This window comes from Diospyros lotus, chromosome 7, assembly GCF_014633365.1.
Source record: "Diospyros lotus cultivar Yz01 chromosome 7, ASM1463336v1, whole genome shotgun sequence".
NCBI classification, from domain to species: Eukaryota; Viridiplantae; Streptophyta; class Magnoliopsida; order Ericales; family Ebenaceae; genus Diospyros; species Diospyros lotus.
The window spans coordinates 765,891-789,789 of record NC_068344.1 but is presented as its reverse complement, the minus strand read 5'-3'; the positions used below and the strand labels follow the sequence as shown (position 1 = coordinate 789,789).

General features: G+C 38.3%; 1 protein-coding gene across 7 annotated transcripts in view; it reads left to right on the top strand.

The window, feature by feature from the left end:
- The first annotated feature begins 13,526 nt into the window (after positions 1-13,526).
- The window catches only part of LOC127806694 (receptor-like protein kinase FERONIA), a 99,469-nt gene continuing 89,096 nt past the window's right edge, over positions 13,527-23,899 (top strand). For 3 of the 7 annotated variants that reach the window (XR_008024485.1, XM_052344135.1, XM_052344141.1), the window contains exon 1: positions 13,529-15,670. Coding sequence is in view for 6 of the 7 variants with exons in the window: in XM_052344135.1 (XP_052200095.1) it covers positions 13,762-15,670 (1,909 nt within the window). In the remaining variant the exon portion in view is untranslated. Of the gene's footprint in view, positions 15,671-20,963; positions 21,332-21,495; positions 22,020-22,841; positions 23,683-23,899 lie in introns of all 7 variants that reach the window. The other 4 variants (XM_052344144.1, XM_052344136.1, XM_052344142.1 and 1 more) reach the window with 4 other exon arrangements.

Sequence of the window (23,899 nt, the reverse complement as noted above, 5' to 3'; positions counted from 1 at the left end):
TATTTTCGTAAGTGACACGCAACATAGATGATCATTCTGTAGCATTTGAATTGGTTGATTGGCTTGTTTTGCTATTTCTACGATTAAAAAGTATGATATTTGGTCTTTACTATGCAAAATATTAAAATTTTGTATGTTAACTATTAAAAATTATTATTTTAAATTTTTTATTTTTAGACACAAAATAAGATATAAACAAAGAGTGAGGAATTGAGAATAAAAAAAAAAAGGTAACATTTTTTAAGTTAGTGATTCATATATTTAAATATTTCGGATGTAGAGTTTATTTTGTAAGTTATGGGTAATTTGGTATTTTTTGTATGAAGATAAATTTTAATATAATGTACTTCATTAATGTGAATTTTATTATGACATGATACTTTTTATTTTCTACGTGCATATTCTATGTGACGTAGATATCAACTTTGTTTACTCTCAATCAAGGTAAAGAATTAAAATAATAATTTAATTAATTAATTGAATCAATTAAATTAATCAACTGTTGATAATAAATGATTTAATTAATTAATTAATTGATTAATACTAATCTTTTTCTTTTCCTAAGTAAAAGAGAAATTTAAATGAATTTGACATATAATAAGTTAAATTCACCATTTAGGATATTTAAATTTGGTTCTCGAGAATAAGGGCCTGTTCTCTTTGTTGTTTTTGTCTCGTTTTCTATTTTCAGTTTTTCAAAACACCCAAAACGCATTTATTTACCCATTTTCAAAAATGCATTTTTCAAAACACAATTTTTTTTTACACAGAAAACACAAACAATAAAAATGCGTTTTGGCTGTTTTCAGCCAAAACACGGTATTAAACTCAAAACACGAAAAACGGATGTCTCTCCTCTTCTGTATTCTCCTCTCTCTCTCTTCTGCATTCTTTTCTCTTCCAAAGAACACCAGCCACCATCGCCTACTCTAGCCATTGAGATCGCTGCCATTCCAAGCACTGTCGTTCGTCATCCTCCAGCCACCATCACCTGAGATCGACCACCTCCGCCGCATTCTTCAGCAACTGAAATCGACCCCTTTCGACGGTCGTCGTTCATCCTCGAGCCATCGCCGTTGTTCATGATCCAGCCATTGCTACACTTCGTCCTCAGCCACCGCCTCCTTCAGCCGGATCCATCGTCCTTGCCTCGCCTCGCCATTCTGTTCTTCCATATTCGCCTCGATGAGTGGGTTCTAGCTTTGTTTGTTTCTCTCAAAGCTCCTTATTTGATCTCTCAAGCCTGTCATCTTGGGTTGCTTGCTACTATCCTCTATTATTTCAAGTTTCTCTTTCTACTGTGTTTTGCTTTTTCTGCTCATTTGTTTGAAGTTGTTATATTTCTTTTTCTCATTTTTATTTCTCAATTTACTATTTTTTACCAAAGTTGTTTTATTTCTTGTTTGTATTTTTTTTGTAAAAGAAAAAAAAATATTGTAACATTCACTAACTTCAAAATGTATATATTATTTAATAGTATATATACTAGCATTAAGTTATTTTAATTTAAATAATAATTAAATTTTTTGAATAAAATATCATAAAATAATTATTCTCAAAATTTCAAATTAAACACGTTTTTCAGTTTTTAATTTTGAGAAACAGTTTCTCAGAATGACAAAAAGAACGCATTTTTAGAAATCTCAAAACAAACACTCTAAACACAAAATTCAAAATTGAAATATAAAGAGAACACTACCTAAATTTTTTGTTAGCTTGATGATATTTTATCTATATTGTCCTATGAAGCACGGAAACGGCTCCGAGGCACCGTTTCAGCGTTTCTGAATCGTTTCCTGTTTCGAAAATGCGAAGACGGCCCGAAACGGTGTTCGGTCAATTTCTGTAAATTGCAAAAACGTTTTGGGGGGTGTTTCGCAATTTACAGAAACATGTGGGAAATGTGTTTTCAGCTACCACAATCGCCTGCAACGAGGAAGGTCACCGAGAGGCGAGGCGGCGACGAGTCGAGATATGGAGTGTGCGGCGACGGTCGGCGGTAAGGGGAGAGATGGAGTCTACGGTGGTGGTCAACGATGAGGGTGAGAAACGAGCGACGGTGGCAGAGACATGTTGACTGTGAGAGAGGCGAGATCGAAGGCAAGGGTGAGGGTAAGAGAATCATTGATGGCGAGAGAGGCGAGCGATGGTGGCAGAGACGCGTTGACTGTGAGAGAGGTGAGATTGAAGGCGAGAATTTAACCTTAGGATTAGAGTTTCTCAAAAATAATAAATTATTAGTGGTTGCTATGAATTTTTGGATGATTAAATATGCAAACATATTCATTTAAATATATCGACTACCTGGCATTTAAATAGTAATTAAAAAATTTCACTAAAGTCTTCGCGGCCTCCTAAAGAAAACAATAAAAATGTTAGTTGAACATTTAATTTTGATACATAATATGATATGATATTTTTTTATTAATATATTATATATTTATATTTGTTGTTATCAAACTACAATAATAGATTTATAACGTAGGAAAGGTGATCTTGACGTCCATGTGTGCTACTGGCGAGACTAACCGGGTAAGGATTGGGTTGGAACTGGAGTCCAAGAGAGCTGAACCTGGATGAACCCGGATGAGGGGCCTTCGGGACCAGATGGCCTGAAGGACCTTCATGGAGCTAACAAAGGGGGGGTTTCAAATGAGTCTTTGGTAGGTTAGTTTTTCAGAGCCAAGGACAAGAAACTTGGGGCCTTGCTTGCAAGCACAACGGTCAGAAAGCCATGTGAGGGACTCCCCCACGGGGGCCCTCCGATGCCTAAGTCAAACAAGGGTCAGAGAAATATGTCCAATGCATGTTCCAGATAATATGTATAATATTATCAACATGTGTTCAGATGCTCATGTTCATGTCCCAAAGGGGTATGTAAATTATATTTGTTGTTACCAAGTTACAACAATGAATTTGTAACATGGGAATAGTGATCTTGACGTCCTTATGCAAGGATAATCAGGAGGTCCTAAGAGATGATAACTTGTTAGTGATGATGAATAGTTGCTTGTTGATGAACAGGTGACTTGAAATAACTGAGTGGCCTTGAAATAACCAACTGGACTGAAATAATCGACTGACCCTAAAGAATTGATTGGCCCTTGAGAACCGATTGGTCCTAAAGAATTAATTAACCCTCGAGAACCAATTGGCCCATGAGAATCGGCTAATCTTGAAGAACCGACTAACCCTTAAGAATCGACTTTCCCTGGATGCTTAAGAGCAAAATAAAATATCAACGTGGGAATAAGCATGCCCAAGTGAGGAGGTAAGCTTCCTATTTATAGAGGAGGAATAGGGGGACACGTGGCAACCATCCCAGATTTCCCTAATGGCATGTTCCACAGCATATTCGTCTCGATGAATGCCACTTGGGACATTAAGAATCGAGATGCTCTAGGTTAAAAAACGAGAGGCTGATTTGACAGAACCAAAATGCTTTAGGTTAAAAGCCAAGAAGCTTTTAGTTGTAATCGAGTAGGGGGGCCTTCACTTGTTGCTCTCATTTTTTGCTTCTCTAAAATTGCTTCTTTGGGCCATATTCATAAATCCAACCCATGTATGTTTTCTGATATTTACAGGGTATATCAATTGCTCTTTTGGTCGGGTGCTCTAGGAGGAAGAGTATTTTGTCCTATAAATTTTGCGAACGCCTTTTGTCTAATTTTCATAATTTTTTCAGCTTGTTTGGTATCGCATTTCTGGATTTTTTGTAATCGTGCACATTTTTCTATACTTTTTTGTTCTCTCGCATCTCTATAAATTAACGGGACAACGGGTCTTAATTTTTCATCTCGTTGCTGGGCCATAGGTGGGACAACAGGCCAATCACGTTGATTGATTGATTGTGCTAACCACGTTTTTGGGCCATTAAGCAAGACAACAAACCTTCTTTGTCATAATGTTGCGGCTCCCCAATTTCATGTATATATGCTTGCTGAAATTGTGGGCATACTGCCTATGTCTGTAATTAGAAAGAATATCAATATTTTGTTTTTGCGGTTCAACGTAACCTCTATGTCTGCAATTGACTGTAGGGACTGCCCTGGAGCTAAGATACTAAAAAAAAATTACGTGGCATTAACAAGCACCCCGAGATAGTTTTCGGTACAGCAAAATGGTAGTTGCCAATTAGGCTACAATACTGAATTGTTATAGACGACTTCTGAGAAGTCAACGGAAGCTTGAAGGGGTTTCGGTTTTTCATGAGGAACAACCCTTCAGAGATTTCAGGAAGAAATGAGAGGGTTTAAGGCCAAAACGGAGATTCGGGCCTAAGTGCAATTTTCTAAAATTACCAAAGGGAGGTCAAAACGATAATTTCTTGGAATCTTCGGGGGTCAAATGAATGTTTTAAGACTTAAGGGTCTTAATGGCAATTATGAAAAGTTGAGGGGCTTTGTAAAATGGGCCAAATGAAGAAAGTCAAAATTTTAGGGGTCAAAGTGTAATTTCAAGAAAAGCTCCAAAGCATCAATGGTCGACCAACATTCCAATCGCAGAAATTAGCCATGGGAGACCCAAGGCAGTGGCTGGGGGGCCTCTGGGCAAGGCCAAGACAAGCTTCTTAGCCAACAAATGGCCAAAATAATGTTAAAATCGGGCTAACTTTCGGCCGAAAATGGTCGAAAGTTTGGCCACTGAAATGGAAAGATTGGAGCTCTTTCGGTGGATTTTGGACTTGTTAAGGGCAAGAGGGGACATTAGAGGTCTTGAATGGAGCGAGATCCGTCATTTTGGGACCCGAAATAGGCTATAAATAGAGGTATTTAAAGATGCCAAAATATAAAAGAAATTTAAACTCTTAGATCCAAGAGTTTGTGAATAAATTGGGAGAATCGGATAAGGGGCTTTTGTTTCCCATATCCTAAGTTTCATTTCTGTGCAATTTGAGCCATTTTGGTTGAGAAATGAGTGAGATTCGAAACCTCGTCGGAAAAACGAGTTTCGCCTGAAAATAGCTTGGAGCAATTTGAAAATGGCTCTGTTTGTGGGAATTTTTTGGTATCATCTTGTAGAGGGTGAAAAGACGAAGCCATAGGTTCAAACGGGGGGTCAATCGGAGGTTGGATGAAGGAGATATGGCCATTAAATCAGAATGTGTCGGAACTGGCCGAAATCTGGAGGTTGAAGACGACCGACGTGTGCAGCACATTCTCCAACTGGGCCCCGCGAGTGGGCGCGAGTGAGTTAACTTGCATGGGCGAGTAAGGGCGCATCCGGACTCCAAAAATTCTTAAAAAATTGATAAATTCCTCTAAAATCGAGATCTAGGTCCTGTAAAAAAAGATTTGGATTTGGAGTTCTCGGTGTCTCGATTCTAGCACCAAAGAGCCTCATTTTGCATGAAAACGCACCATTCGAGTAAGTCTAGTATTTTTCCTTTGAAATTCATTGTATATTATGAATTGTTGTGGAGTTGGATTTGAGAAAATAGTCTTGATGGTATTTATTGGGATTTTTAGAAGGAAAAATGGAAGAAAATGAAGGAAAAATGAAATAAATGGAGTTTTGAGATATTTAGTGATAAAATATCATTTTTATGATTAAGATGATCGAGATGATATGATTGGTGCAACTTTTGAGAGTGGGCACGCATATCGAGGCGATGCACGTTTTTCGAGAAAATGCAAGTTTATCTCAAAAATGTGAGTTTTCGTATCCCATATGGTATGATTGTTTATTATGCATGATATTTATGAAAGATATGATTGTTTATTATGCACAATATTTATGAAAGATATGATTCATTTTGTTATATTGCATGAAAAGTCGTAATAATTGCATGATACGATATTATTGTCATGTTAATATTTGCGCATGGGAATGGGATGTTGCCCCAGTGTGTAGCCGCAATTCCCCTAGGGCAATGATGGAATAACATTAGGCTTATTTTGCAGAGGTTCGGGATTTGCCTAGGATTCCGTGTTAGGCTAGTGGGCTTGAAAAGTTACATTAAGGGCAAATATTGTTCATGTTATTATATCATACATCCATATATATATATTTTGGACTCTCACTAGAAGTTTAATCTTTTAATGGGTTATGGCCTTGGAACATTCAATGTTCCAGTTGAGACTTACAGCTTAGGCAATGAACATGTTGAGATATGATGGCACGTGATGGCATGGTCGATGGATTCAGTAGGAGGTTTCAAAAATTTGTCTATCCGAATATGTTTTAGTTTATGCTTTAATGAGTTGAGATATAGCAATGTATTTATGTATTTCTGTATTAAGGATATGATGTTAATGTATGGTACGGATTCTTATACTGTTATAAAGTGAAATTGATTATGTACCATATCAGGTTTCGATTTTAAGCTTCCGCACTTATGATGATTACCTGTCTTAGCTTATTGATTCTTATTTAGTGAGTTGAGAAGGTAAAGCGAGATTGTCGGGAGATGGTTTATAAAAAAAAAAAAAAAAGCTATTCCCGAAATTCCTAAGTTATTTACTGCTCGAAAAAACGGGGCGTTATAGTATTGCCAGGCTACAAGCGAGACAATAGTCTAACCATGTTGACAAAGTGATTGTTCAAACCACGTTGTCAGGTCGTTAAGTGGGAAAATAGACCAATCTTGTTTATTGCGTTGTTAGGCTATAAGCGGGACAACAGGCCTTTAATTTTTCTCTTATTGCCGGGCAATGTGTGGGGCAACGGTATAACCATGCTGACAAAGCGATTGTTCGAATCACATTGCTACGTCCTTAGGTAAGACAACTACCTAATCTTGTTTACCGCATTGCTAGGTTGTAAGTAGGGCAACGGGCCTTCAATTTTTCCCTCGTTGCCAAGCTATGTGCGGGGCAATGGTCTAACCATGCTGACGAAGCGATTGTTCAAACCATGTTGCTAAGCCGTTAGGCGAGATAACGAGCCAATCTTATTTATTGTGTTGTAAGCCATACAGTCGGCCTTCAATTTTTCCCTTATTGTCAGGCTATGTGCGGGGCAACGGTCTAACCATACTAACAAAGCGATTCTTCGAGCCACGTTACCGGGTCGTTAGGCAAGACAACTAGCCAATCTTAATTTACTGTGTTATCGGGTTGTAAGCGGGACAATAAGCCTTTAATGTTTCCCTCGTTGCCGGGTTATGTGTGGGGCAACAAAACCTTTTGTGGGAAAAGGACTTTCGACTGACCTTTCCTTTTATCTTGAGAAATGAGATAGACAGATAATAATGAACACAATAATAATAATAATAATAATAATAATAATAATAATAATAATAATAATGCATTTGCGAGAGTGACATGCATTTTTGATATGGTTCAACCAAATGTGCCTATCACTACAAGAGAATTGATTTTTTCCGGCGGTTAAAAAACCGCCGGAAAAAGTAAAAAAACCGCCGGTAAAAATTTTACCAGCGGTAATTTATTCTGTCGGAAATACGTCCATCGGAAAATATTACCGGCGGTTTTCAACCGTCGGGAAAAAAAATTTACCGACAGTTTTGTTGAACCGCCGGTAAAAATAAGAATTCCCGGCGGTTTTAAAACCGCCGGTAATGATATTATTACCGCCGGGAAAAATTCGCCGGCAATACCCCATTTTCCTGTAGTGTATGTCCATAATATAGCTTTGGGTTCACAAATGTAGATAATTCATATGAAAAAGAAACAATATAACTCGGGATTAGTCTTACACAATTTGCTCGGCAATGAGTAGGGTTTCTTTACTCTTCTTCTCTTTTGTGGATGACACATAACAAGTGCGTGCCTTTCGTTGATCTGCTCGGACTTATCTTGTAAAGGCCTACTTCTAGATATCCCGCTAGTATAGGAATCCGAAAGGAGGTTCCCACAAAATTGATACAGATATAATTCAACATGGTCACAACCCCAATTTACTTACTAACAACAATCCAAAATAAAATTACAACATCCTTTAGTTAACGTTCTCTTTGGCTTAACAGCCCATACAACCCCCCCCCCAAAAAAAGAAATCACAAATTTAAACACACAATAAAATTTGGATTTCAAACTCCACAAATAAAAGTTGCTTTAACTCACTTCATGGAAATATGCGATGACCCTAAGGCATTTTGAGATGCTAAAAGTCTATTACATGACATTATGGATTTTGAGTTCTTATTTGGCATGATTATTTGATATAATATATTGTCTGTTATTAATAGAGTAAGCAAAATGTTACAAAGTAACGATATGGTCATTGATGTTACTATAAGTCACTTGAAAGCACTAATTTCTTTTTTTGAAAGCTATAGAGAAACTGGATTTGAATTTGACATGATTATTGCTAAAGAAATTATTGCTCAAATGAAAATTGAACCTACTTTTCAAAAAAAAATGTATTATTCATATAAAAAAGCAATTTGATGAAAATGTCAATGATGAGATAACACATTCAGTTGAAGAATCTTTTAGAATTGATTATTTCTTATATGTAGTTGATCAAGCTCTTTCTTCACTTAAGTGTAGGTTTGAATAATTTTAAGAATATGATTTTTTTTTGGATTTCTATTTGATTTGAAAAAATTATATTCTATAGATGATGATTGTTTGAAGAAATCGTGTGATAAGTTAGAAGAATTTTTGAGGTATAAGTCGGATTCAGATATTGATGGATAAGAATTATTTTCTGAGCTAAAAATTATGAGATGTTTGCCAGAAGAGACCAAGAAGTCAATTGAACTATTAGACTAGATTATGATGATGGATTGTTGTTTTTCGAATGTGTGGATCACGTATAAAATACTTTTGACCATACCAGTTACAATTGTCTCTACAGAGCGAAGTTTCTCAAAGTTAAAGTTGATAAAATCTTCCCTTCGGTCAACAATGTCACAAGAAAGGTTGAATGGATTGGTGATGGTGTCTATTGAAAGACATATGTTAGAACAAATTGATTGTAATAGTTTAATTGTTGATTTTTCATCTAAAAATGCTAGAAGAGTGAATTTAAAGTGAAATATTGTAAATTTTAAACTATTATTGTGGAAATTTTGAATATTTTATATAATAAAATAAATTTATTTGTATTTGTTACATGTAATTTTATTTTTAAATATAGGGGCCTCATATAAAATTTTACTTAGGGCCCTTAACATCTTAGGGTCGACCCTGTTTGGATGAATGGGGACTTTCTTTTGGGCTCAATAGCCTGAATCAATTTCTTCTGTTCGAGCACTTCTTCTATCACTTTTTTCATGTTGTTTCGCATACTCATTCTAGTGTTATTGTTAGTCTCTCTATTTCTAGGTGTAGAATTCCTAGTGGGACTTTGCCTTCCTCTTGTGGGCGTACTTGCCATAGCTTCTTGGTATTTTTTTCCTTTCGGGCTTTGCCTACCACCTATCTCTATTTGATAGTTTGGCTTACGCCCCCAATTTCTTCATGGGGAGGCGTAAGGGTCTCGCGACAGGGGTTTTGAGAAATTTCTTTGACTGGGGAAGGATCGAGAGTGGGAGTCGGGAGTGGCTTCCTGATAAGAATCAATTTCCTCATCCCTTTGCTGAGTTTTCCTTGGTGGCGCAGTTTTAGGTGTAAATATTCTTAGTGTTGCATGCAACATTGTGCTAGCGACCATACTTTGGAGTATTCCCGCCATGTCCCGTAAAGCTTGCATTCATTTGATATGTTGTTGTCACAATACTTCATAATCTACCCAGGGGACAGTAAAATGAGCTTGTTGTGGAGTTCATGTTGATTCACCGGGTGTTGAAAACCTAGCAGAGGTGGATGGATCCCCATTTGCTGTTAGGGATCAAAGGCAATTGACCGAAGACTCATTTGTTGTCAAAAGTCGGGTGGAAGCTGATGCACCCCTGTTAGGTTTTGTGAGTCTCGTAGAGGAAGACGAATTTCAATGTCCCAAGAGAGAGTCTGTTGATTGTCTCTAGTGCCTGCCATTGACAATGATTTGGATTTTTGGATGTTTCTCATAGACGATGTCAATTGTTCTTACCAAACTACAACAATAGATTTATAATGTAGGAAATGTGATCTTGACGTCCATGTGTGCTATTGGTGAGGCTAACTAGGTAAGGATTAGGTTGGAACTGGAGTCCAAGAAAGTTGAATCTGGACGAACCCGAATAAGGGGCCTTCGAGACCAGATAGCCAGAATGATCTTCGTGGAGTTGACAAACGAGGGTTCGGAAGTAGTGTTCTGTAGGTTGGTTTTTCGGAGCTGGGGACAAGTAGCCTGGGACTTTTCTTGCAAGCACAACAACGGTTAAAAAGCCACACAGCGTGTAATACTCCGTATTGCATAGTGTTAAGTAAGTTTAAGGAACTAGAAATTGATATGAGAATTTAGCTAATTAATTGTTGAATCAATGGACAGGAGTACCCCAAAATGTAAATATCTAAGAAAAAAAATATGTGATTAACAAGGGTCTCGAGGTGAGATTTATGACACCGAAATAAATCAAATCAAAGATAGTTTTCGGTACAACTATGTTTCAGCCTGAAAAAAATGAATGATCGTAAGGAACTTCCAAAAAGTTAATAGAACCCTGAGGGGCTTCAAGTTTTACATAAGGAACAACGCTGAAGTGGTTTCGGGATGAAACAAAAGAATTCATGATTAAAATATGATCTTACATATGTTCGGGGCCTAAGTGCAAATTATTAATCTTGGTTGAAGGTGGTTAAAATGATGTTTTTCTAAATCTTTGGGAATGAAATGAAGAATTTGGAACTCATGGGTCTTAATGGAATTATTAAAAAACTCATGGGCTTCATGGAAAGGGCCAAAATGCAATTGAAAAAAAATTAAGGGGCTAAAGTATAATTTTGCAAAACTATTGTGCTAAAGTGAAAATTTTCAATTTTGAGAGCTGGGATGCAATTATTGAAACCAGAGGGCTTAAGGGTAAGGGCCGAAATGAGATAAGGAGAAAATTGAAGGCAAAAGTGTAAAACGCAGGTGTGAAACCTGCAAAACGAGATCGCCGCAAAATTAATCGCTGGAAACTCGTACCATTGTCGGCCAAGGCTGGGATAGGGTCATCATGGCCTATAGAGGATTGAGGAGTAAGCAAGGCCTCTGTTTGGCTTTTGGGTTAGCTGGAATCGACTATAAATAATCAAGAATTCGACTAAGGTTTCATTCAATTTCAAGAGTTTAATCCAAGCCTTCAAGGCAAAATCGATGGAGCTAGATAAGGGGGTTTTGTTCATTGTGTCGAGAAGATTAATTCTGAAAATTTTGGAGGGTTTTTGTGTGAATTTGAGGGAGATATAAGGCTTGGCCGAAAAGTCACGAGTCGCTAGAGCCGAGCATTAAACGGCCAAAAAGAGGGCGATCAGTCGGTTATTTCGATTCAAGGGTTGTGTAATCATGTTCAAAAGATTGGGTTGGGTAGGCCAAGAAAGAAGGAGAAAATCTAGGAAATCAGGCCAAAACTAGTTGCCGGTGGCAAGAGGCTCATTGGAGAAGAAGATTAGAGTCTGGCGTGTGAAGGCATGCGCCAGGCGAGTGGCTGCGAGTGTGTGGCAAGTGCATGAAAGGTAAAGGAAAAAGGAAAAATAGGAAAAAAATGTGGATTTTTTTTAAAAAAATAGGAAAATATGTTTTATAAATTTCTCAAAGGATTTGGCTAAAAAATTATCCTGCCACACATTTTGAGGTCAAGACATACATATCGAGGAAGCCTGAGAGGCTAAGTCAAGATAAGTGGTTATATCCGAACTTAACCTATTTTATAAATCAGTATGATTCGTCTATGCAAGTACGCTCCACAATTTGTTTGACATATTGATATGCCTTGATATGTATACATCATGTAGTTGCATTAACATGTCATGATGATAAAATATGCATATTTTCATGATGATATTATTGATCATGTATAACACATGTTTGAGAGTACGAACAAGCATTGCTGCTCTACCACGGGTGTTGTACAACACCTCGCCCTCGTAAGGAGCTTGTAAAATAGGGAGTAGTATTAAAGTGTGGTTAATGTCTCGTCGGCTCAAATGAAAGGAATGAGGACATTTTGCATTCTACATACATACACGAAATATGAATTTTGTCACTGGCGGAGCCACGCCTTAGCTAGCTGGGCCTTAGCCCCAGCTGACTCTTTGATTTTTTATATATATTATTATAGATAACTATAATTTTTATAATTTGGTTAGGGCTAAAATTATAATTTGGCTGGGACTAAAATTCTTTCTTGGCTCCGCCACTGGATTTTGTATTCTTACTTAGATGATTCAGCATCTAATTAGACTTTATCGTTGAAATATTCAAACGTTTCAGATAAAAATTGTAGCAAAAGCAGGCATGAAAGAAGCATGTAATGGCACTTAGCAAAAGTGCATGTTGTATTGGCTAAATGTTTATGCAGCCTATGTATTTAAGTTATGTTAGTTTGAATTCTGAATGTTTTAAATAATAATGATGTATAACATTATTTTATGATTAATGTAAAAGTTTAAGTTCGATTCCTATCTTCACTATCAATTAAGTACCTAGTTTAGTATATGATGTATGAACCACATGTTAGTTTAGTAGATGAAAATTTGGGGAGTATGTGTTATGTTGAGATTGCTTGAAAAAAATATATGGTTCGTAATTTTCTAAGTTATAACATATCTAAAAAAATGGGGTGTTACACAAGGGACTCCCCACGTTAACCTTTCGATGTTTAAGTAAAAAATATTTTAATATATAATTATTATAAATATTAAAATAATACGTAATATAATATATAATTATTACTCCAAATATTAAAATTAAGCGATCAAATATTATTCTAGGGAAAAACAAATCCCACAAAATGGTATTAATAGCAACGTTTTTAATTTATGGCTTCGTTTCTTTTTATGCTCGCAGTAGAAGTTAGAAAGAGGAAGCACATTCTTCGGTTGCTTGCTCAGCGGGTGAGACCATCATCTCCCGCGTACTATAAGAACGTCTCCCGACGTCGGATCAACCCATACTCGTCGGTCGTCTCCAAGAATCCAGACCCGCGCTGGGAAGCTCGATCCGATTCAAGTCTTTCTATTCCTTCACAATTTTGATCTGTAGCTATTGCTGCAGACTTTTTTCTTCTCTCTTTTCTACTTGGATTCTGTTTATGTATGCTCATTTCGCCTGGATTTTGGCTATCTGGTTTCTTCTTCTTCGCTTATTTGGTTAATAAGTGTTGGATCACGATCTGTTGGTGGCTGGGTTCGGTACTTGGTGGTGAAAATTGAGCGCTTTGGTTTAGGGTTTTGTGTTCTCTTCAACAGAGAATTGATTTTTGCGCAACGTAGAAGCAGTATTAAGGAACTTATTGCTAGTTTATTGCTTATTATCTTTTTGAATTCATTAGCTTTCTGCGTCCAGCAATTTACCATTCAAACATATATAGGGAAATAATGTATTATGTATTTGGTTAATAAGGAAATCGACTTATTGCTGGTTTATTGCTTATTATCTTATTGAATTGATTGCTGACATGAGAAATGTTATTAACAATAGGAAAATGCTATTGGTATACTCATTTTGTACATTTTGACTCAAAATGGGATATTATGACAAAAAAATTTCTCATGAGGGCACAGAGCCATTCTTAACAATGTATTGTTTTGAGTCAAAATAATATATTATATGAATTCCTTTATAAATAATGGATTATGTATGATGCCAAACCGATCAAACGGGTCCGGACGCGTTCCCGTTTACTTTTGGGTTGACCAGTCAGTCAACTGGCCGAACTTAATTCATGCCTAGATAACATTAATCTATTACATACACCCTCTCTCCTCTCTTGATGATCAAAGGATGGCTCTGTACCTCTTCTTCCTCTATCTAACTATTTTGCTGGCTGTCAGTGAGTTTGCTGCTCTGTGCTACCCGCTACAACTAGTAGATGACATCTTCGCCGTCAACTGCGGCTCCTCTGGCAACTCAACTGCTCTAGATGGCCGCCAATGGACCGGCGACGTTGCTTCCAGATACATCATTTTGCAAGGATCCAGTGGCAGACGCAAATTGGTAAGCTCCTCTCCCGTTGGAAAGCACTTAATTCCTCCTCCTCATCCTGTCCCCTACATGACCGCTCAGATTTCTCGGTCCACATTCACCTACACTTTCCATGTCACTCCGGGCCAAAAATTCATCCGCCTACATTTCTACCCAACTGAATACCCTGGCTTCGAGAGGTCCAAGGCCTTTTTTACTGTAAAAGCCGGTCCCTATACCCTCCTCAGCAACTTCAGTGCTGCCCTTACCGCTGATGTTTTGGCCTTACCATCATTTGCTAAAGAATTTTGCGTACATGTGGAAGATAGTCAACCATTAATCCTAACATTTTCTCCATCTTCAGAGGAAGCATATGCTTTTGTCAATGGGATTGAGATTGTCTCGATCCCAACTGGATTATATCATTCCCGTGAGGGTGATGATCCAGGTGTACACGTTGTTGGCAAGAAATTTAGATACCCGATCTTCTTGGATACAAGCTTTGCACTTGAGACAGTGCATCGGTTAAATGTTGGCGGAAGCTCCATTTTACCCATAGAGGATACTGGCATGTTCCGAGAGTGGTTTGAGGACTCCAATTATTTCTTAGAATCAAGGGCCATGCCAGTTACTACCACAATTGGGATCAACTACGCAGTTATACCCACTTACTCTGCTCCTACGAGAGTTTACCAAACGTCCCGGTCAATGAATCGGGACATGCAAGCGATGGAGCGTATCAGTTTTACATGGAAGGTGCCTGTAGATCAAGGATTCAGGTACCTTCTCAGGTTCCATTTCTGTGAGCTTGAGTACAAGATTAAAGAAGTTGGGCAAATGGAGTTCAGTATATTCATTGATAATCAGATTGCTGAGGCTAATGCTGACCTTATCAAATGGGCTGGTGGAAATGGCATTGCAGTGTACAGAGACTACATGGTGATGATGGAAGGAGATCGGGCAGAGGGCAAGCGCGATATGACAATAATTCTAAGCCCTCACAAGAGCCACGATGACAAGGGGAACATGGAACACAGTGCTGATGCAATTCTAAAGGGGCTGGAGGTGTTCAAGTTGAGCAACCCTGACAACAACCTTGCCGGGGTGAACATGGTTCCCATTGCACATGCTTTGACATCTCATAATTCAAAGCCTCAGAAGGTAGTGCTTGGTTATGGCATTTATACCATTGCAAATAGTCTAATAATTTTACTCATCACATTGAATGTTGTTGTTTATCCATTGGCCTATTTGGGGCAAAAATCTGGACAAGAAGACATCCTATCATCATTACCTTCAGAAGGGTCATATCCCCGCTTCTCACTTGCTGAGCTCCAATCAGCAACTAGAAACTTTGATGATGGATTTGTCATTGGAAGTGGTGGATTTGGTAACGTTTATAAAGGACTCATTAATGGAGGAACAAGCACAGTTGCCATTAAGCGGATGAAACCAAAGTCTAAGCAAGGCCCAAATGAGTTTTTGATGGAGATTGAGACGATTTCTAAATTTCGACACAAGCATCTTGTTAGCCTCCTGGGCTACTGTGATGAATGCAATGAGAAGATCCTGGTGTATGAGCATATGGAGCAGGGCACACTTGCTAATCATCTCTACAAAAAGAATACTAAAAACAATGGTAATGATTGTCATATGCCGTGGGAGCAAAGGCTCAAGATTTGCATTGGTGCTGCCCGAGGATTGGATTACCTCCACACTGGTATTCAAGGTGGTGTCATACATAGAGACGTGAAGACTGCTAACATTTTGTTGAACAAGGACATGGTGGCTAAGGTTTCAGATTTTGGATTATGTAAAATGGGCACCACAAGCCATTCTGTTTCCCATGTTAGCACTGTTGTTAAAGGCACATTTGGTTATTTTGATCCACATTATTTCTCGACTTGCAAACTAACCAAGAAATCAGATGTGTATGCCTTTGGCGTGGTGCTCTTAGAAGTCCTTTGTGGGAGGCCAGCAGTGGATTTCAACCTCGAGGAGGAGCAACACAGTCTAACCCTTTGGGCTCAAGGCTGCCTCAAAGATGGAAAAGTTGATGAAATAATTGACCCCATGTTGAGGGATAAACTTCCAATACCATCAAAAAGCCTTGAGGTGTTTGCAGAAGTTGTTAGGAAATGTCTGCACATTCGTCCAAATGGACGCCCTACAATGGCTGATGTGGTGGTGAGCCTTGAGCTTGCTTTAGCTGAAATCTGCTCCCCTTCCACTCCAGTGCAATATAATGAGAATATACCCCTAAGCAAGAAGAGGGCACAGGTAAAGCTCACCAAGGTGTTCCACAAGATCAGTACTGCACTTTTACCCAGAAGTATGGATTTTGGATGGATAAATAGGAAGGAGAACGACTATGGTTTCAATAGTAGACATTTGCGATTGGGTTCTGATTCCAATAGGGGACAATTGCGCCACAAAACCACACTTGGGCACCATACTGGAAGATGCTGGACTGGTCTCTCTCTCTCTCTCTCTCTCTCTCTCTCACTCTAAGGTTGCCTCACTCCTCTTTCGTTACCTACGCTAATTGATTTTTTTTTTTCTCATTATTCAGAGAAAAGAACCATCTCTGCTGGGAATAGACAAAGCATGTCAACAACTTCTGGCAGGGAGCCATATCCCGATGGGCAGGTCTTACCCATCCCGAATATAAGGGCCTTCAGTTTTTCAGAGTTGAATGAGGCTACCAGAAATTTCCGAGGGGATCTATTTTTAGGAGAAGGGGCTTTCGGCAAAGTCTACAAGGGTTGGCTTGCTGAGAAGACGTCATTACAGAACGGTAGTAGATCAGTCATTGCCGTGAAGAAGTGGATCGCTGACAGCTTTCAAGGTTTTAATGAATGGGAGGTACTTCAACTAACGCCAGTTAATGGCTGAATAATTTGTCCGCAAATCTTTACCGTTCTTTCAATTCTGTTTTCTTTTCTTGGTTTTTCTTGGTTAGGCATTGATACTTTGTATTGTCATCTTCTATTGCCAAATATCCATACTTATAACTAATCCAAGTGAAGATTAACGTTTACTCAAGAAATGGTCTCCACTTATGGATGATTTGTTCCATTTACTGCAAATAATTTCCTGAAGAGCATCTAATGAATCTTACATTTTTAATTGGACTTGAATGTTTAGTCACGCCACACTAAATCATCTTCTATTAATCACACTAGTTTTTTTATTTCATTTATTTGTTTGTCAGTAGATAACAAAAAAAAAAAAAAAAAATAAGTAAAAGAAAAAATTCTGTTTAGAACTGAACTAAAATGTAACCCATCAAATAAAGATCAAACCAAACTAAACTGAATCAATCAAATTGAAACCAAACGAAACTGAATTAAGTTGGCTTGGCTCAGTAGGTTCCATAATTGGTGTAATGGTTTTGGCTCTGAAATTTTTGTAGCTGTATAATTAACTTGGCTCAATCTGTATGCACCCTTACCGAAGAGTAAGCATGGTTTAGTTCGACCTTCATTGCTATGTAGCTTATGATATTTTAAGCATATTTTTTCTTGTTTTTAGTGTCAAATAATTCTAGCTTCTTTGATTTTTTTTTTACACTCGTGGAGGTGTGCTTATCCAAGTGTAGCTTCTTTGATGGGGGATTATTTATTTATTTTTTTCCTGAGAAAAAAAAATATGGCACATCTTGCTTGAGAGGAATAACAGAGTTTTTGAAAGTGTTGGGGAGGCATATCTTTTGTCTTAAATTGACCTTTTTTGTTTTCCTTTTCATTATGGCCAGAGAGTATCTTCTCACCAGAGTCCTTACCTCTTCTTGCAGATGATTTACACTGTTTATATAGCCCATTTAGTTTGTCCTTTCATACAGGCATGCTCTTACTTGTAAAACAAAAACAACACATCAGACATTAATCTCACCATGCTCTCACCTGCAAAAAAAGAAATACAGGACAACTGTATGGGCAACATTTTAGTTTTGCATATTAAATTGAAGTGGATACTTTGTATTTTCCTCATTTTTGTTTTGTGATACTTGTGTATTTTAGGCATTGCTCATCATTCTTTCTGTTTACCCTCTCATATTTGGGATTGCCAGTCTTATTTCAATTTATCTAGTTCATTTACATTCTCCTGACGGCCTTCTGCTTACCTGTTTGCCCAATCTGTGCAGTGTGAGATCAACTTCCTAAGACGTTTGTCACATCCCAACATTGTTAAGTTATTGGGATACTGTAGTGAGGGTAAAAGACTACTTCTTGTCTACGAGTTCATGAAGAAAGGCAGTTTGGACAACCATCTTTTTGGAAGTAAGAGCTGAACTTGTTTTATCTTTTGCTGATTATTGAAATTCATTTGGGTTACGATGTAGGTTGCTTTCTGCAGGGGGGCCTAGTTTTCCGCTACTTCCGTGGGAGATAAGGCTTAAGATCTTAATAGGAGCAGTACGAGGGCTGGCATATTTGCACTCATCCGAACCGCCAATAATATATAGAGATTTCAAGAGCTCTAATATATTGCTTGACGCTGTAAGTTTCCCACATTCAGTTAACTAAATAAAAATATGATTTATTCAATGTACTATTGATGGATAATGGATAACAAATGTACTACATAATTATGATAATACCATTGGTGACCATCGATCTTATCACTTTTAGAAAAAGGTAATTTAGTGAGTCATCACCAGCCTTATGTCATATATGTGCACGTGTGCTTGTATGTGTTATTAACATATGTTTCACCACATGATATTGATAGTAATGGACCAATGGTTATATAAAAATAATATTGGTATTATAATTGCATATATGTGTGTGTACGTGCCTTTTTAGTGATCTTGTACATTTATGCCGAATTCTTCATCATATTTTTTAAGACAAAATTATATTAAATTCATGCAATGATTTATGTAAATATATATTTAACTGTCCAATATATCTCGTTTAAAATGATGGTTACAGAAAAGAGGTCTTATATTTGCCTAATGTGTGTTTGACTGTCAGTCCTACAATGCTAGGATCACAGATTTTGGCTTGGCAAGACTTGGTCCTGCAACTATTGAAGAAACACACGTGTCAACACGGGTTGTGGGCACATTTGGCTATGCTGCTCCAGAGTATATTGCCACAGGTAATGCTCTGGGCCTTAATTTTGAAGCTCCTCTAAGGGAGAATGATGGTCTAAACGAACCTTTATAAGAGTTTTCTCATACTTAAAAGTCACTTCAGCTGAGCCTACGGGAAAACTGTTCATGACAGTAATAATACAATATATATATATATATATATTAATGTTTGTGAAAACAGGACAACTGTGTGCGGCCAGCGACGTGTATGCTGTTGGTGTTGTAATGGCTGAGATGCTAACAGGCTTGCGAGCAAATGACGCTTGCCATGGGAAGATTCTGACTGACCGGATCCGACTATACTTCGTTGGTAGAAGAAAGTTCGAAAGCATTATGGACGTCCGCTTGAAAGGGATGTATCCTGCCAAAGTAGCATGGAACGTCGCTCAACTTAGTCTAAAATGTCTTCAACGTGAACCCAAAAGAAGGCCATCCATGCAACAAGTGGTGGAGATACTGGAAAGCGCTAAAGATCCAAAAGAGCCAAGATGAGGCCATATTCTACTAGGAGCATGGACGCCGGACGACCGGAGGGCATTGCCTTGTTGATTATGGAATTTGATGGGCTATTAGTTATATATGATGAGGTCTTTTAACAGTCAGGTTACTTTGTTTTAGTGGGTGTTTGATATATGCATAGACTCTCTACTAGGATTGAAAAAAATATCGAAATCTCGTCATATTCACACACACACACACACATACATATGGAGGTGTAACATATATACTGCAAGTGCAAATTTCCACAACAGTTACTGTAGGGATGGTTTGTAGGTTTGGTGGGGAGATTTTAATTCCTTAAGGGTAGGACTATGGCTACCAGGCTATGGATGTAGAGATGTTTTACAGTTTTAGTTATAGTTTACCAGGACTTGGCATACTTGTGCTACTCGCACGGCTTCTTCATACTTTTCTTTCAGTCTATGAAGCTAATTTTTTTTCTTTCTTCCTTTTATTATTATTGTTATTATTATTATTATTATTATTATTTGAAAACTTTTTAATTTCTCTTTTGCTTTTTGTATAAAAGATTTTATAGTGAAATTATTTTTGAAAAAGGGTAAATTACAAAGAACACTCTTCAAATTTGGAAAAACTGTAAAAATTAGCCTTGACGTTTTAAAAATAGTAATAACTCTTCATTTGGCGTTGAATAAGAAATAGAAAAACATTTTTAAAAAATAAAAAAAATAATAAATTCATTAAGGTCAAAGCTAAGAGAGAGAAAGAGACATAAACATTTACATTGTGGATGTAGTATTGCTGTGGGGATTGTCAACGATATCTTCTTGTTATAAACTCAAATACAGAGATTTAATCAAGCCCTTTGCATTTGAACTTAAATGAGTTTAGATCAAATTTTACCTCAAAAAAAAGAACAGAAAAGAGGCGTTAACATGTATAGGCAATTGGTGACATGTATAATCCAGTTGCTAGAGAAAGGGCAGGGGGAGAGAGAAGAGTTGGCAGTGACATGTTATAAATAAGGTTCCAGTGACAGAGATTTCGAGCCAGAGACAGAGGGGAGGGGGGAGAAACATTCTAAATATAAGAATATTTTAATTATTCTTAAATATTTAATTAAGATTAATTAATAATAATAAAAAATTATAATATGGTATTAAATATCAGAGAGTATTAATTGTATATATTTTCTCATATGTTAACAACCATTCTTACAATTTCACCAAAATTCACGAATGTTTCACTAGAAGTTGATAGTTAGTTGTTTATACAAGCACTAGCATGGTATTATCCTTTCTTTAGACAAAATGCCAAACCGATCAAATGGCTGCTATCGGACGCGTTCTCGTTTACTTTTGGGTTGACCAGTCCGAGGAACATAATTCATACACCACCTCTCCTCTCTTAGATGATCAAACGAAATACTTTGATCACTCCCAACATGATGGGTCTTTACCTCTTCTTCCTCCATCTAACTATTTTGCTGGCTGTCAGAGAGTTTGCTGCTCTGTGCTACCCACTACCACTAGCAGATGACATCATCGCCGTCAACTGCGGCTCCTCTGGCAACTCAACTGCTCTAGATGGCCGGCAATGGACCGGCGACGTTGCTTCCAGATACATCATTTTGCAAGGATCCAGGGGCAGACGCAATTTGGTAAGCTCCTCTCCCGTTGGGAAGCACCTAATTCCTCCTCCTCATCCTGTCCCCTACATGACCGCTCAGATTTCTCGGTCCACATTTACCTACACTTTCCATGTCACTCCGGGCCAAAAATTCATCCGCCTACATTTCTACCCAACTGAATACCCTGGCTTCGAGAGGTCCAAGGCCTATTTTACTGTAAAAGCTGGTCCTTATACCCTCCTTCGCAACTTCAGTGCTGCCCTTACCGCTGATGTTTTGGCCTTACCATCATTTGCTAAAGAATTTTGCGTACATGTGGAAGATAGTCAACCATTAACCCTAACATTTTCTCCATCTTCAGAGGAAGCATATGCTTTTGTCAATGGGATTGAGATTGTCTCGATCCCAACTGGATTATATCATTCCCGTGAGGGTGATGATCCAGGCGTACAAGTTGTAGGCAAGAAATTTAGATACCCGATCTTCTTGGATACAAGCTTTGCACTTGAGACAGTGCATCGGTTAAATATTGGCGGAAGCTCCATTTTACCCATAGAGGATACTGGCATGTTCCGGGAGTGGTTTGAGGACTCCAATTATTTCTTAGAATCAAGGGCCATGCCGGTTACTACCACAATTCGGATCAACTACGCAGTTATACCCACATACTCTGCCCCTACGAGAGTTTACCAAACATCCCGGTCAATGACTCGGGACGTGCAAGCGAAGGAGCGTATCAGTTTTACGTGGAAGCTACCTGTAGATCAAGGTTTCAGGTACCTGCTTAGGTTCCATTTCTGTGAGCTTGAGTACGAGATTAAAGAAGTTGGCCAAATGGAGTTCAGCATATTCATTGATAATCAGATTGCTGAGGCTAATGCTGATCTTATCAAATGGGCTGGTGGAAATGGCATTGCAGTGTACAGAGACTATATGGTGATGATGGAAGGAGATCGGACAGAGCGTAAGCGCGGTATGACAATAACTCTAAGCCCTCACAAGAGCCACGACGACAAGGGGAACATGGAACACAGTACTGATGCAATTCTAAAGGGGCTGGAGGTGTTCAAGTTGAGCAACCCTGACAACAACCTTCCCGGGGTGAACTTGGTTCCCATTGCTCACGCTTTGACATCTCATAATTCAAAGCCTCAGAAGGTAGTGCTTGGTTATGGCATTTATACCTTTGCAAATACTCTAATATGTTTACTCATCATATTGAATGTTGTTGTCTATCCATTGGCCTATTTGGGTCAAACATCTGGACAAGAAGACACCCTATCATCATTACCTTCGGAAGGGCCATATTATCGTTTCTCACTTGCTGAGCTCCAATTAACAACCAGAAACTTTGATCACGGATTGATCATTGGAAGTGGTGGATTTGGTAACGTTTATAAAGGACTCATTAATGGAGGAACAACCACAGTTGCCATTAAGCGGATGAAACCAAAGTCTAAGCAAGGCCCAAATGAGTTTTGGATGGAGATTGGGACGATTTCTAAATTTCGACACAAGCATCTTGTTAGCCTTCTGGGCTACTGTGACGAATGCGATGAGAAGATCCTAGTGTATGAGTATATGGAGCAGGGTACACTTGCTAAACATCTATACAAAAAGAATACTGAAGAAAATGGTAACGTTTGTCATATGCCATGGGAGCAAAGGCTCAAGATTTGCATTGGTGCTGCCCGTGGGTTGGATTACCTCCACACTGGTATTCAGGGTGGTGTCATACATAGAGACGTGAAGACCGCTAACATTTTGTTGAACAAGGACATGGTGGCTAAGGTTTCAGATTTTGGATTATGTAAAATGGGCACCACAAGCCATTCTGTTTCCCATGTTAGCACAGTTGTTAAAGGCACATTTGGTTATTTTGATCCACATTATTTCTCGACCCGCAATCTAACCAAGAAATCAGATGTGTATGCCTTTGGCGTGGTGCTCTTAGAAGTGCTTTGTGGGAGGCCAGCAGTGGATTTAAGTCTCGAGGAGGAGCAACACAGTCTATCCTTTTGGGCTCAAGGCCGCATCAAAGATGGTAAACTTGATGAAATTATTGACCCCATTTTGAGGGATCAACTACCAATACTATCAAAAAGCCTTGAAGTGTTTGCAGAGGTTGCTAGGAAATGTCTGCACACGCATCCAAATAGGCGCCCTACAATGGCTGATGTTGTGGTGAGCCTTGAGCGTGCATTGGCATACTTACAAGATGATCGGTGCAAGGATTCGTCAACGACACAGGGTAATGAGGACGTTGTCAATGTTGATGCTGCTGATGAGGATAAAAAGAAAGTTCTCAATCTTGGTGCGGCTGAGGAAAAGAAAAATGATGAGACTATTCAACTGGGTGATGATGCCCTTCTAGCTGAAGTCCCCAACCCATCCGCTCCAGTGCAGTATACTGAGGAGATACCCCTAAGCAAGAAGAGGGCACAGGGAAGGTTCGCCAAGGTGTTCCGCAAGATCAGTACTGCACTTTTACCCAGAACTGTGGATTTTGGGTGGATAAATTGGAAGGCGGACGACTCTGGTTCCAGTAGTACATACTTGTTATTGTGTTCTGATTCCAACAGTGGACAATTGAGCCACAAAACCACGTTTTGTCACTGTAGAACTTTTGAATGAATAACAAACGATATATACCTGAATGGCAGCGGAATAATCGAATTTAACTTGCCTAATAATCTCTATAGAAGAAAATTATAAAAACTTTCTTATAGATCTACCATTTATTCGCCTAAGACTCGAATGACGAT